The 13,172-nt window shown below is 42.1% G+C and overlaps 1 protein-coding gene across 3 annotated transcripts in view; it reads left to right on the top strand.

The window, feature by feature from the left end:
* The window catches only part of LOC117393204 (microtubule-associated protein futsch-like), a 299,761-nt gene that overhangs the window by 40,675 nt on the left and 245,914 nt on the right, over window positions 1-13,172 (top strand). For all 3 annotated transcript variants that reach the window (XM_055232212.1, XM_033991396.2, XM_055232213.1), the window contains 3 exons: window positions 1,773-1,912; window positions 5,332-5,458; window positions 6,765-6,800. In XM_055232212.1, coding sequence (XP_055088187.1) covers window positions 1,773-1,912; window positions 5,332-5,458; window positions 6,765-6,800 — 303 coding nt within the window. The remainder of the gene's footprint in view (window positions 1-1,772; window positions 1,913-5,331; window positions 5,459-6,764; window positions 6,801-13,172) is intronic.

The following is a 13,172-nucleotide window of genomic DNA, read 5'->3' as shown; positions in this document are numbered from 1 at the left end:
CCCCACGATAAATATTGACTTCTTAAATGGTTGTTCCAGTTGATATAGTCATGGAGACAGGCCTAAACCCAACAGTTCCAACATTCATTCTGTGCTCCCTGAGGACAGAGCGGGTCAGAGGGGCCGTACATCCTGTTAGGCGTGTTCTATCAAAATTACAACTGGATTCGGTCAATTCAAATCTCAAATGTTTATTTCCCTGACAGTTACAATCTAATACAGCACCCGGGGTCAAATGATCTATCCCTCATATGTGCAGCAGGCGGTCTGTCTGCCTCTCCCTGGCCCCGAAACAGAAAAATGCAACATGCAACATGAATATGCAAATATTATGTTGAGCAGGTTGACGCCTTGGTTCCTCCTTCCGGCCTCGTTCACCTCTCCGGGCTGCACCGGTCTGTTTTTCGGTCTTGAGTCTACTCCGGCAGCCTTATCTGTAAAGGAGTTTCTACACAACCCCAACAGTTTCCCATAATTCATATCACACAATGTTGCCTTTAAAGAGAGGCTGTTATAATGAGTGAATAGTTTCAGTGTTAGAATATAGTGCTCGTTAGATTATTTTCAATACAATACAACATTAATGAATAGTTTCAGTGTTATAGTATCAAACCAGTGCTCAAACTTTAGTATAAAAATAGTGCTTGTTAGACAACCATCAAAAGGATACAGCATTCAAAGTATATATGCATTCAGTATAAAAATGGTGTTTACATGACAATATTCAAAGGATATATGAATTATGTTTTGATATGATATATGAATTATATAATGCATCTAAGCTTTATTCAAACTAATATGCATTCAATATTTTGATATATGTATATGTGATGCAACTAAGAAGCTTTATTACTTGGCATAGCCTTCAATCCCAACAAACATACACTGCTCCTCTTTGAATAATAATCCCTTTATTTATCTGAATAAAATGTCCAAATGAAAGTGTCTTGATCGTCTGCATGCTAATCCAGCCATCGAGAGCTGAAAAGTGTAGGGCTGCATGAGAAATCAAAATCTGAATGTTTGAAATCACCAAACCACAAAGACGGCAGTTATTAAGTGGATATGACGTCCCTGATGAGAACTCAATGTCCTTGTAAAAATAAATACTCTGAATGAATACACATGATTAAAACATGCACAGAGAAGGAGTAACTTGCTGGAGGGTTAGCCTGTTGATACTTTGCAGCTGATATCATCAACAGGCAAAGCTAACTAGAGGCACTGCTCTGTCTGAAGCTCTGTTCGTTAAGTTAGACTTAAATTGGAGCTTTGTTTTAACATAATCTGACCATAAAGAACTGATTTAGCTGAACTACAGTAGGTGATGTGATTTGTGATGATATGTTTGGAGTAAATAAAAAAACAAATATGGTTCTTCAAAATAATTATTCCAGTTGGCTGCTGGAATTTTAATTGCTAAATGCAAAATAATTGCTGTATTTGTTTTTGTGGTAAAAATAAGGTAAAAGTAAGTGCAATTTCATTATTTTATTCTTAGCCTTTAAGTAATGGTTTGATGACAACTATTTTATTTTTATTTTAGTGGGATGCAGCTGATTGTGTTGCGATAGCGCTCTGAAGGGGGAGTGACTTAGCGCAAAGAGCAAAGGATCGCAAATCTAAGTAGTCATGATAGCATTTTTTTTTTGTACTTCAAAATTGTGGATAAATTGGAAAATGCATCCCAAGTCCCAGCCTGGTTAATCTCAGAATCTACCTTTTGCTTTGTAATGTTGCTCATCCTGTCCACTCTTGTCTCTCCTCTCCAGGACTACACTGTCCCACACATAGACCTGTTCACAGAGCCGGAGGGGCGGGGCCGGGTCACTCCGTACCATGACGACACAATGGAAACGGGCTCCTTTGGCATCCCCCTCAACACGGCGTCCATACAAGTCCACTCCGGAGTGTAAGTGCATCTTTACCACTTATTCTGGTTTATTCCTGACCTAGTCCTGGTTACTACTGGTCTAGTCCTGGTCTAGTCCTGTGACTTGTGAATGTGACTTTTTTAGTATCTACCTGCTCAAATGAGTATCTAGTTTTGATACTAGTTTTAGTATTATTATTTTTGTATCTAATTTTTGATACTTTTAACAACAGCACCTCAAATTCTTGTACAAAATAGATTAATTGACTGGCTCTTACCTCCCCTCTCTCCACGCCCCTCCCTGGCTCTGCTCTGCCCTACACTGGATTCCTGTGGTGTAGCGACTTGTCTGGAGGTGGGTGTGAGCTGAGGCGAGGGGGCCAAAGCTCACAGTCCAAAACGAGCCTCTTGACTCAGTGTTTGTACAGACACAAGCCCTGCCCCGGTGCATCTGTGCTCCCAAAGCCATCCACATGTGCAGGTCTGCTGTGGCCCACGTGCCAAGTGTAATTGCATTCATTGCATTGGTAATGTCACTTATCCGTTAGCACCTGCCTGTAGCGGTGGTTAAAACAATATTATTATTTTTTTGTCCCAATAATCACATGTTAGTTTTACACTGAACGTAAAACATCCCTGTAAATGTCTAGGTCAGGCCTATTCAACTTGCGGCCTGAGGGCACATACTGTACATCTAATCTGGCTTGTGGCCCACCGTCCACATTTTAAAACATTTTCTCTTGTTTGCTGGTTTAGTTAGTCCTAGACCTGGTTTTAATTTGAGGCAAGGTAAAGCAATTGAATTTGTACAGCACAATTTGTACACAAAGTAATTCAAAGTGCTTTACTGAAGAAGAAAGATATTAAAGCCAAAACAGAAATAATCACAAATAATCATCATAAGATCAACATTAAAGGAGAAGAGTGCAGAATAAAACCCTTTCAGTCATATGCACAGATAAACACAAATGTTTTGAGCCTGGATTTAAACATTGTCAAAGTAGAGGCCTGTCTCACATCTTCAGGAAGACTGTTCCAGGTTTTAGCTGCATAAAACTGAAACACTGATTCTCCATGTTTAGTCCTGACTCTGGAACCAGCAGGAGGCCGGTCCCTAAAGTCCTCAGAGTGTGAGATGGTTCATGTGGCTCTAACATGAGTTAGTACTAGTTTACTCCTGGTTTGCTCCTTGTTTTTACACTAATTTAATTCTGGATTAGTCCTGGTTCAGAGTTAGTTGGTTCCAGTCTACTCGTAGTCTAATACAGGTTCACTTCTGGATTGCCAATTTTCCAAAACAACATTGGTGAATCCTTTTCTATTTCATTTTTTACACAAACTGGATACAGCAGTTGTCACTCTATTATTATTGGAACAGATTCAGTGTTGGTGATGTTTTGTGTGACCCTAAATTTAGTTAGCATTGTGCACTTCCAATCCTCTGCCTTCAAAAAAAAAAAAAAAAAAAAAACACACCCTGAGGAAAACCTTGTTGAATAGTCCTGATCTCGGTTACAAACACTGCGCCTAATTCTTAAATACACAACTTAATCATTATAAACAGTTTGCAGTGGTCCAAGGTTATTCCTCACTTACTTATGCATTCAGAACATCCTGATTACTCACCGCGATGAGTTTATAAGAGCTCAGACCAGAGTGGAGTTTTGCTATGACAGTAAAGCTCACAACAACCAGCATGCTAACACGCCCTTCCTGATTATCGGGCAATACAATGCAGTTAGATGCAGACAGTACACAGTGGATTTATTTTGACCTCAGGAGCTGCTTATACAATGTATCTGTATTGAAGCAACACACATTTAGCAAAAACAAAATCTGGGAACAGGGCCTTTAAAAATGAAAAATGAATTATTAAACACAAACATTGCAGAAATATTACTCTGTTTGGAGGATTTCTTTTATTTTCTGACTGTTTTCTGCTAAAGAATACGATCTCCATGGAGAGAATTCACCACCAGCAATATTTCACAGTGCAACTTTAAATATAACATTTCTACTATTTCAACTGTCAAGTGTCTTGCAGGCGAGAAATGCTAAAGAAAGAGTTTTTTGGGTTTTTTCTTCAAGTGACTCATCTATAACGTATGAAAGAAAACACTTCTCCGGCTTTGTTTTTTACTTAAGTTAGCTTTGCATAACAGCGGACCTTTTTTAAGCCCTTGTTGAGCTGAAATTCTCCAGACAAATAAATGGTGCGCAGTGTTTAGCAGCTCTAAAGGTCAGTGCGGTGCTGTAACGAGCAGGGCTGAATATGGATGGGCTGGTGCAGATAGAGAGGTCAAATTCAGCTGGGGTTTGAGCTGGACATGTTAGCTTACCTCTAACATAGTACATGGTATACACACTGTTTTGTACTTTCTCCACTTGGAGTGACAAGGTATTTTATCTGTTGTTTATTTTTCAATTGGAAGCATTAGCATATTACTGAAATCTTTTTCAATTAAAGCATCTTAACAGGTCACGTTACATTATAACACAGATCCCCTTATTTGTGAGGAGCTGCACAATTCTTGCATTCTTTGCAGGATGTCAGAATAGAACTGCTGTAATGTGGAACGTCCTTCTGAATTTAATTGGACATATCTGGCAAACTAATTGGCACAGGTGTCTGACAATGATTTAACTGACCCAAAGAGCCCTGAGATACAATACCACCCATGAGATTCACTGGAAAACAAAAAGAAATTACCTTTATGACACTTAAACACATTTTGCATAATCATTTGGAACGTAGTAGATACTCACTTGAGGAGGTATCAATGCTAAAAAAGGCAATTAATGTGGAAAATCACATTATATTGTCTAAAAGAGTGTGTTTTTATTATCTTTGTACTACTGGAATCTGTATTGAGTATCAAGTCTATTCCTTTGTATCAAAATCGAAGAGTTTTGATCGAGACAACACTGCTTCAAATTCACAGTTATTGGCCTGATGTTCGAAAGCTCCTGAAATATTGAGAACTGAAAATACAAAATATATGTTTATGTGAATTCAAAATTAGCTGTATATGTTTTCATGTTTCTCTAATAATTGCTTGGCTTGGTGATAGTACCTTACTTCATTTGGTAAAAATGTTGAAGAAAAAGTTAGCTCTTGGTTGGCAACATTATGGTTGCTAGGTAACAGTTATGTAATTACCGCCTACAGCCCAAGTCCAATCAGGAAGTAAAACAGCCAAAATCACCAAAAAAACAAAAGACCAGAAACCAAAAAGAAGGAAAACTACACAAGATTTGTAGTAACTTGTTAAATATCATGATGTTAACTAGTGAAATGAGTAATCTATCCTGTCATGTGTGCTCTTACTACTCCTACTACATATGCCCTACTACTACTCCTACTGCTGAATACTACCTATTTCTTCCCATTATAGCACAGTACTAGCCTGATCAGGAGGTGTGTGTGTTGTACATTAAAGTCCTTCTTGTCCTTCCAGGTGGTTGGTGTTCAGTGACCCGGGCTTCCAGGGCATGCTGGCTGTGCTGGAGACTGGAGTCTACCCCTTCCCCGAGACATGGGGCTTCCCTTCACCCTTCATAGGATCCCTCCGACCACTCAAGATAGTAAGGATTTATATTTCATTTCGACCAGAAGAGACAAAAAACTGCAGAAAGAAAAATAAGAGAACTTTAAAGGCCCTGTACCTGACTGTTTCTCATATATTTGAGCAAAATGTGGCTCGTACCAGTACAAATATATTGTATAAGCAGCTCTTGAGGTCAAAATAAGTCTGCTGTGTACTGTCTGTAATTATAAAGTGTTTTATTGACTGATATACATATATATATAATGCGCTTTAGAATGCTAGTTGTTGTTAGCTAAAAAAGACAAAAGGGTATGTTATTCCGGGGTTTAGGAGCCCAGATTTGGACTCTCTTCCTATTTATTTGTATTAGAGGGGCCCATGTGAGACTTCTTGCCCTGGGCTCCCAAATTTCAGTTGACGGCCCTGCTCAACCAGAATATTCTCTGCTAGATTGCAATTGCAAACTTGGAACTTATTCATAAGATTAAAATTATAATTATTCATATCCATAACATTTAAACTGTCAGCAACTTTAACTATTATCGTGATATAATTGTTAATCGCAATTATTTTGGTCATGATAATTGTGACACTAAATTTCACAATCGTCCGATCCCTATCTCTGAGAGTTGTGAAAAGAACTTATAAACTCATTGCGGTGAATAATTAAGATGTTCTGAATGTATACGATAAGTGAGGAATAACTTTGGACCTCTGCAAACTGTTTAAAATTAAATAGTTCTGTTTTTCACATTTTTAAGACAAAAATCAAGTACAGCACTTTTCAGTTCAGGGTTGCAATGAAAAGTACAATAAGAGAAGAAGAATAAAAATATACTTTATATAGTTTTAAAAAATCAAGAAAATAAAATAAAATAAAAAAATAAAATAGGCATTAAATCTAATGTCAAAAGCACAGTAAGAGTTATCTGTGCTCATTTAGCAGATATAGCAACATACTTTTTAGGCTAGAAATCATGCTGTTTTAGAATATTAGTACATTTATAATAAAACCAAAAATTATAATTCCTACATGATTGTAAGTTATATATTTTTCTAAATTATGTTATATAAAAATAACATAAAAGGGCGATTAGAGGTGATAGAACATATACAGGCATAGTGTAATAGGCTTTGCAACATTCCTGCATCCTGCTAGGAAAGTACTCTGAAATGTACAATTTCTTAAAAAAAAAAAAAATTACTTGAGTAAATGTAACTGAGTACACTGACTACCTAATGCTGAGAGTAAGATATAAAATGTGTGAAATAGGCTGGTGGATAGGCTGGTGTTTGTGTTTTATCAGGGTTATGAAAACTAAACTCTGCTCTCTGTTTTTAAGGGAGGATTTAAAGTGGAGAATCCCAACGAGGTCAAGGTAAGACACATCCATATTCTCTGCGAGTACCACCTGTGCATGCAGCTATGAAGTAAACATGCTCAAACAATTTTAGATTTTACTTAGAACAATTGTAATTTTGCCTTTCATTACTTAATTATAAAAAAGCTTCTCACTTTGTGTTGCCAGATCCAATGACTATAACCAATATGAAAACCTAAAAGGACTCTCTGACAGTAAATGCACACAAGAGGGCTTACCATTTTTCAATTTAATTTTAGTGCAAATAAAGCACATTTGCAGCTTTGTGAGTGTGTGCTGCTTTCAGTGGCGTCTGCATTCAAGTACTATGTAACACCACACATGACTGCCCTGATACATCCAGGTGTTTCTGATTACAAACACCTGGCTGCAGAGGCTGATTTTGAAGTGTGGATACCTGTTAGACCACTTAGTCACTCTGTTCTGTGCCCCTCCTCCCTCCTCACTCCCCTCACACTCCCCTCACACTCTCTTTTATTCCTCCTGGCACAGCTCAGTTTAGCAGCTCTATTTGAAATGTAGTTGTCAAATCACGAAAGTCTAAAACCCTGCCCTGCCCTTTGTCATGCTGTTGAGAAAGACTGATGAGAGTAAAGGGAATCTGTCCAAGCTCTTGCTCTAAATGCTGTTTGATCTGAATGGTCTCTTCCTAAACCCCAGTGTGTGTGAATTCTGGAGATTCTGAGCTTTCACATGAGGCCTGTCCATAACCTGAGAATGAGAAAAACTTGTATATGTCTCTATCTGCAGGTTGAAGGTCCTATTATGCAAAATTGACCTTTGTAAGCCAAGTTATAATGCTGTTACCTCCTCAAAAACATACCTGGAGTTGTGTTTTGTTTCATTCACACATGTTTGAGTAACACTTAATATCCTCATGACTCGGGTAAAGGGGTATGGCTTTTAAAAACACAGTGCAGCACTTCCTGTAAGATAAATACGCAGAGTTTGTGTTAAACATGTGTGAATGAAACAAAACACAACTCCAGATCTGTTTGTGATGAGGAAACCTTAGAACAGAGATCAGAGAAAGTATGAGTCCTTTAAGACACTGGCAACGCAGGCTCAGTTGTGATTGTCGTACCTTGTTTAAACCAGTAAGAGTGCAGGCTACATGTGAGTCATTCTGATTATTTCAGTGCTCAAATTCTCCAGCTGTTGCTCTGTTTTTTGATTCTGGCCCATCTCTAATCATCATGTATTTGCAAGTGCACTTCAAATGACTCCCATTATAACTGTGTACACAATCTACAATATGAGCTGCTTTCTTTTTCTGAATATTCCAACACACAGAAGCACAATCATTGTGTGTCGCCTATACTATTCAGGTAATTTTGTTGACACACCATTCTTCTCCTTATTTCCCACACAATATCTGTGAGGGGAAAAAAAACCTTAAATGCTCTGCACTTATTTTTTCCTGTTCTCAGCAGTGACAGTATTTAAAGGGCCCATATTAAGCTGCTTTCCATAAAAAAACATTTGCTGAATACTTGCTTACAAAGTACAAAGTGTTAGAAACAAAATAAATATGCTTAAACGTTCTGCTGTCTTCTCTATCAAATTGGTCTCGCACATTGTGTCACTCCTTGGGCTGTAGTCAAGTAAAGAAATTCTTGGTGGACTAAAGACATTTACTGCCGATTGATTGGTCAAATAAAAAGAGGGTGTGGCAAAAGCCCTCAAATCTATTACGTATCTCTATGTATCTGACCCAAACTGCATTCACAAGACTACACCTGCAGGGGGAGTTCATGCAAAAACAGCTATTTATGCTAAAAAAAAAAATTAGGAAACAATGTATTTATATAAAGACAGATTCAACTTGTGAATCACGAGTTTGATCTGCCCTTTTACATCCAAATACCAAATACCAAAACTTAACTCACTCACTCATTTATCCTTTCTGCTGCATAAATCCTAATACAATTATTGGCTTATAGAAATTTTGATTGACTAAGACACCATCAACCGATTGACTAAATGACTCCAGGATCACAGCCCTAGGAGCTCCATTCTAAGAGGTACTTCCAATAACTGTTACCTAGCAACCATAATGCAAACAAGGGCCAAAATGTGCATAAATTACACACATTAGACAAACTGTGGCACAATTATTTTGTTAAATGGTGGTTTAAACTGTCAGAAAAATGCCTTCTTTGTGTATAAATTGTCCCTGCGTTTTGGATGGAAAGTTTGGTGTTGATGACATACGCAGACAGTTTGTCTTAGAACTCTTGGATTGGACTTGGATTGGGCTCTTGGATTTTTGTAATTTTCTTCTGAACTTTTTCTACAAAGATGTCTGTGTAATCCCTCAGATGTCCAGGTCTGATTAATAGCAAAAGAAAAATTCAATTCTGTCAACTGGACAAAAAGGTTTTTGAGTCAAGATGTTTGTCTGCTCATCCAAACCGCTCCTTCAGTTTTGGTCAGATTGCTGGTGGCCTTAAATCTATCTGAAAGGAACAGCTATCTACACTGAAGCTAACACACCTGCTGGTTTACAGTTTCTGTTTGTTAGCTAGTTTTGTTGAACTGAGTCTGAGACACATTTTGCATCATCCTTCAAGCACTATTGCGTTCCTTGTTTAAGTCTAAGGATGGAGTTATAGATAGGAGATAGATGATGCCCCCACTTGTGTTCAAAGAAGTCTTGTCTTTCCTAACAAAACTCCCAAACCATTTTGTTTCTGTAGCTAAAGTCTTTGGCTTTTAGATGGATATATAAGATAAGATAAAATAAGATATGCCTTTATTAGTCCCACAGTGGGGAATCCAAATATAATAGTAATAATTCCAATAATTCCAATAGTAATAATTCCATATATATGTATATATATGTATATATATGTATCTATATGTGTATATATATATATATATATATATATATATATATATATATATATATATATATATATATATATATATATATATATATATATATATATATATATATAAAGTGTGTGCGTGTATGTTATAAATATATATATGTTAAACATTCAGCACAGACACTGCCTCACCAAACCAAGTCGTAATGTATTAAATGTATCAAAGCATGTCAGATGGCTGCTGTGATTGGCTAAAACGCCACTCAGAGTCCCTCCTCTTCCCTCCTCTTCCCCAGTGACATCAATAGAAGCCACAGACTGATCTCACAGAGCTAAGCTCATTAGCGCTGAACTATCCATCTGGATTCTGTCAGGTTAGGTAGGATTATTGTGAGAAGACACAGCACTCACATGACCAAACAGTTCAATCATTTTGAATCACATTATTTAATAGATCATTATTCCCTAGTCCAAATAAAAGTGCATATGACAGGTTTTTCTCATTCTGTCCTTGTTTGATGGGATAGCACCTGTAGTAAATATTTATCACAGTTTTACATCAGTAGTACATCAGCAGTTTGTGAAAAAGTTGAGCAGAAAAAATACAGGAAGTAGCACTGAGTTCTAAAGCAGAAAACCTGTATCTATGTGATCAACTAAAAAAAACAATTTGCTCACAGGGAAGGCATTTTTCTGACAGTTTAAACCTTCATTTAACAGAATAAATATATAAAGATTTATTTCTATTAGTCTAGTCATAACTATTTGTCGTAACGGTGCGGATAGGACCAAAGGATGCAGACCAGAGCAGTTTTAACAGTGTTTATTTACAACGGTGAAAATGCAGTCTTTAAACAGGTCACAAGAGCAGGTACAGGAACCAGGGAGCGGGAGACGGGTCAGGCGGGTGCGGTGCAGGTAGAGGCGGGCAGGACAGGACCAGGACGGGGATAGAAGCAGGTGCGGTACCAGGGCGGGCGGAGCAGACGAAGACCAGAGCGGGGAGCGGGTGACAAACCAGAGACCAGGACCGGACAGGAGACGAGACGAGCAGGAGACGAGACGAGCAGGAGACGAGACGAGCAGGAGACGAGACGAGCTGGAGACGAGACGAGCAGGAGACGAGACGAGCAGGAGACAAGACGAGCTGGAAGCGATACCGGGACTGGAACGTGGAGGCAGGAGCTGGGCGAGTAGAGGCAGGAATCTGGAGGGTGCATAAATCCAAATGAGCATTTGCAGGAAAGTACCATATAACAAAGCTTAGCAAGAAACATTCACGTTTTACACGCGGACGGTCTGGCACCGAGTGTAGACTGCCAAGCCTTCTTGTACTCAGCAGCAGGTGGTGGTGATTAGGCTGATGCACCCCAGGTGTGCACGGGAGGAGTCAGGCACTCCACCCAGCTCCAGACACACAGGTAGGGGAGGGGGAGAGAGCACGGGAGGACAGGGAAACTGACATCATGACAGTACCCCCCCCCTAAGGTCCACCTCCTGGTGGACCCCCAGGCTTGTCAGGATGAGCGCGGTGGAAATCTCTCACCATGTCGGGGTCCAGAATGCGTGCCCTGGGCACCCAGGATCGCTCCTCCGGACCGTAACCCTCCCAATCGACGAGGTACTGGAGGCCCCTACCACGGCGACGAACGTCAATCAGGCGGCGGACGGTGAACGCCGGGTGGCCGTCAATGACTCGGGCGGGCGGTGGGGGATCGGCCGGAGGGCACAGGTCGCTGGTCCGGACTGGTTTAACCTGGGAGACGTGAAAGGTCGGATGAATCCGGAGAGACGGGGGTAACTGGAGGCGCACCGCCGATGGATTTATGATCCTCATGATCTTAAACGGTCCCAGGAATCGGGGGGACAGCTTACGGGAGTCCGTCTTCAGCGGGACCGTCTTGGCGGAGAGCCAAACCATCTGGCCAGGTTGGTATACGGGCGCCGGGACACGGTGGCGATCGGCCGTCGCCTTAGTGCGCGCTCCAGCCCGAAGAAGGGCCGCCCTGGCCTTCTTCCAGATCCGGCGACAGCGCTGGAGATGGCGCTGAACAGACGGGACGGCGAGGTCCCTCTCCTCCGTGGGAAAGAGAGGGGGTTGATATCCCAGCGATGCCTCGAAGGGGGACATACCAGTGGCGGAACTCACGAGGGAGTTGTGAGCGTACTCTATCCAGGGTAGGTGAGTACTCCAGGTCGCGGGGTTGGCGGAGGCTGTGCACCGTAGGGCCGACTCCAGGTCTTGGTTGGCCCGCTCCGTCTGCCCATTAGATTGTGGATGGAACCCGGACGTGAGGCTAACCGTGGCCCCCAAACTGTCGCAGAAAGACCGCCATACCTGAGAGGTGAATTGGGTCCCTCTGTCGGACACGATGTCCACCGGGATGCCGTGGAGTCGGAAGACATGACTGGTCAGCTGGTCGGCAGTTTCTTTGGCTGTGGGGAGCTTAGGCAGGGCAACGAAATGGGCGGCCTTGGAGAAGCGGTCCACAATGGTGAGAACCACCGTGTTCCCCTGGGAAGGGGGAAGGCCCGTCACGAAGTCCAAGGCGATGTGGGACCAAGGGCGACGAGGAACTGGGAGAGGATGCAAGAGACCAGAAGGGGGTGAGTGGGAGGCCTTGGCCCGAGCACATACCTGGCAGGCGGCGACATAAGCCCGGGTGTCTGTGTCCATCGTGGGCCACCAGAAGCGTCTCCTGAGGAGGGAGAGAGAGCGACCGGCACCAGGATGGCAGGCGAAACGGGAGGCATGGACCCACTGGAGCACCTGAGACCGGACAGAATCGGGAACAAACAGTTTATCTGGAGGGCCGTTACCTGGGTCGGGGTCGTTGGTCTGGGCCTCTCGGACGGTGTCCTCGATATCCCAATGGACCGCGGCCACCACACACGAGGAGGGGATAATTGTTTCTGCGGTGACCGGGCTATCCTCCAGGGCGAACTGGCGGGAGAGGGCATCTGGTTTAACGTTCCGAGATCCGGGGCGGTAGGTGAGGAGAAAGTTGAAGCGGCTGAAGAAGAGGGACCAACGAGCTTGACGGGGATTGAGGCGCCTGGCGGACTGGATGTACTCCAAGTTTTTATGGTCGGTCCAGACGATGAATGGTTGCTCCGCCCCTTCGAGCCAGTGGCGCCACTCCTCCAAGGCCAGCTTTACGGCAAGGAGCTCCCGATCCCCCACATCATAATTGACCTCGGCCGAGGACAATCGCCGGGAAAAGAAGGCGCAGGGACAGAGGCGGTTGTGGGGGTCGAACCTCTGCGAAAGCACGGCCCCCACTCCCGAGTCGGAGGCGTCGACCTCCACGATGAATTGCCGTGAAGGGTCGGGCTGGTGCAGGATGGGAGCGGAGGTAAATAGTCTCTTAAGCTTCTCGAAGGCTGTCTGCGCCTCAGGAGACCAGGCAAACGGCAAAGCAGGAGAGGTGAGTTTAGTTAAGGGCGAGATAACCCTACTAAAATCCCGGATGAAACGTCTATAAAAATTGGCAAAGCCGATAAATCTCTGGAGCTGTCTCCGGCTGGTAGGAACGGG

The sequence above is a fragment of the Periophthalmus magnuspinnatus genome, chromosome 24 (assembly GCF_009829125.3).
Source record: "Periophthalmus magnuspinnatus isolate fPerMag1 chromosome 24, fPerMag1.2.pri, whole genome shotgun sequence".
NCBI classification, from domain to species: Eukaryota; Metazoa; Chordata; class Actinopteri; order Gobiiformes; family Gobiidae; genus Periophthalmus; species Periophthalmus magnuspinnatus.
This window is presented reverse-complemented; position numbering and strand designations above follow the sequence as displayed.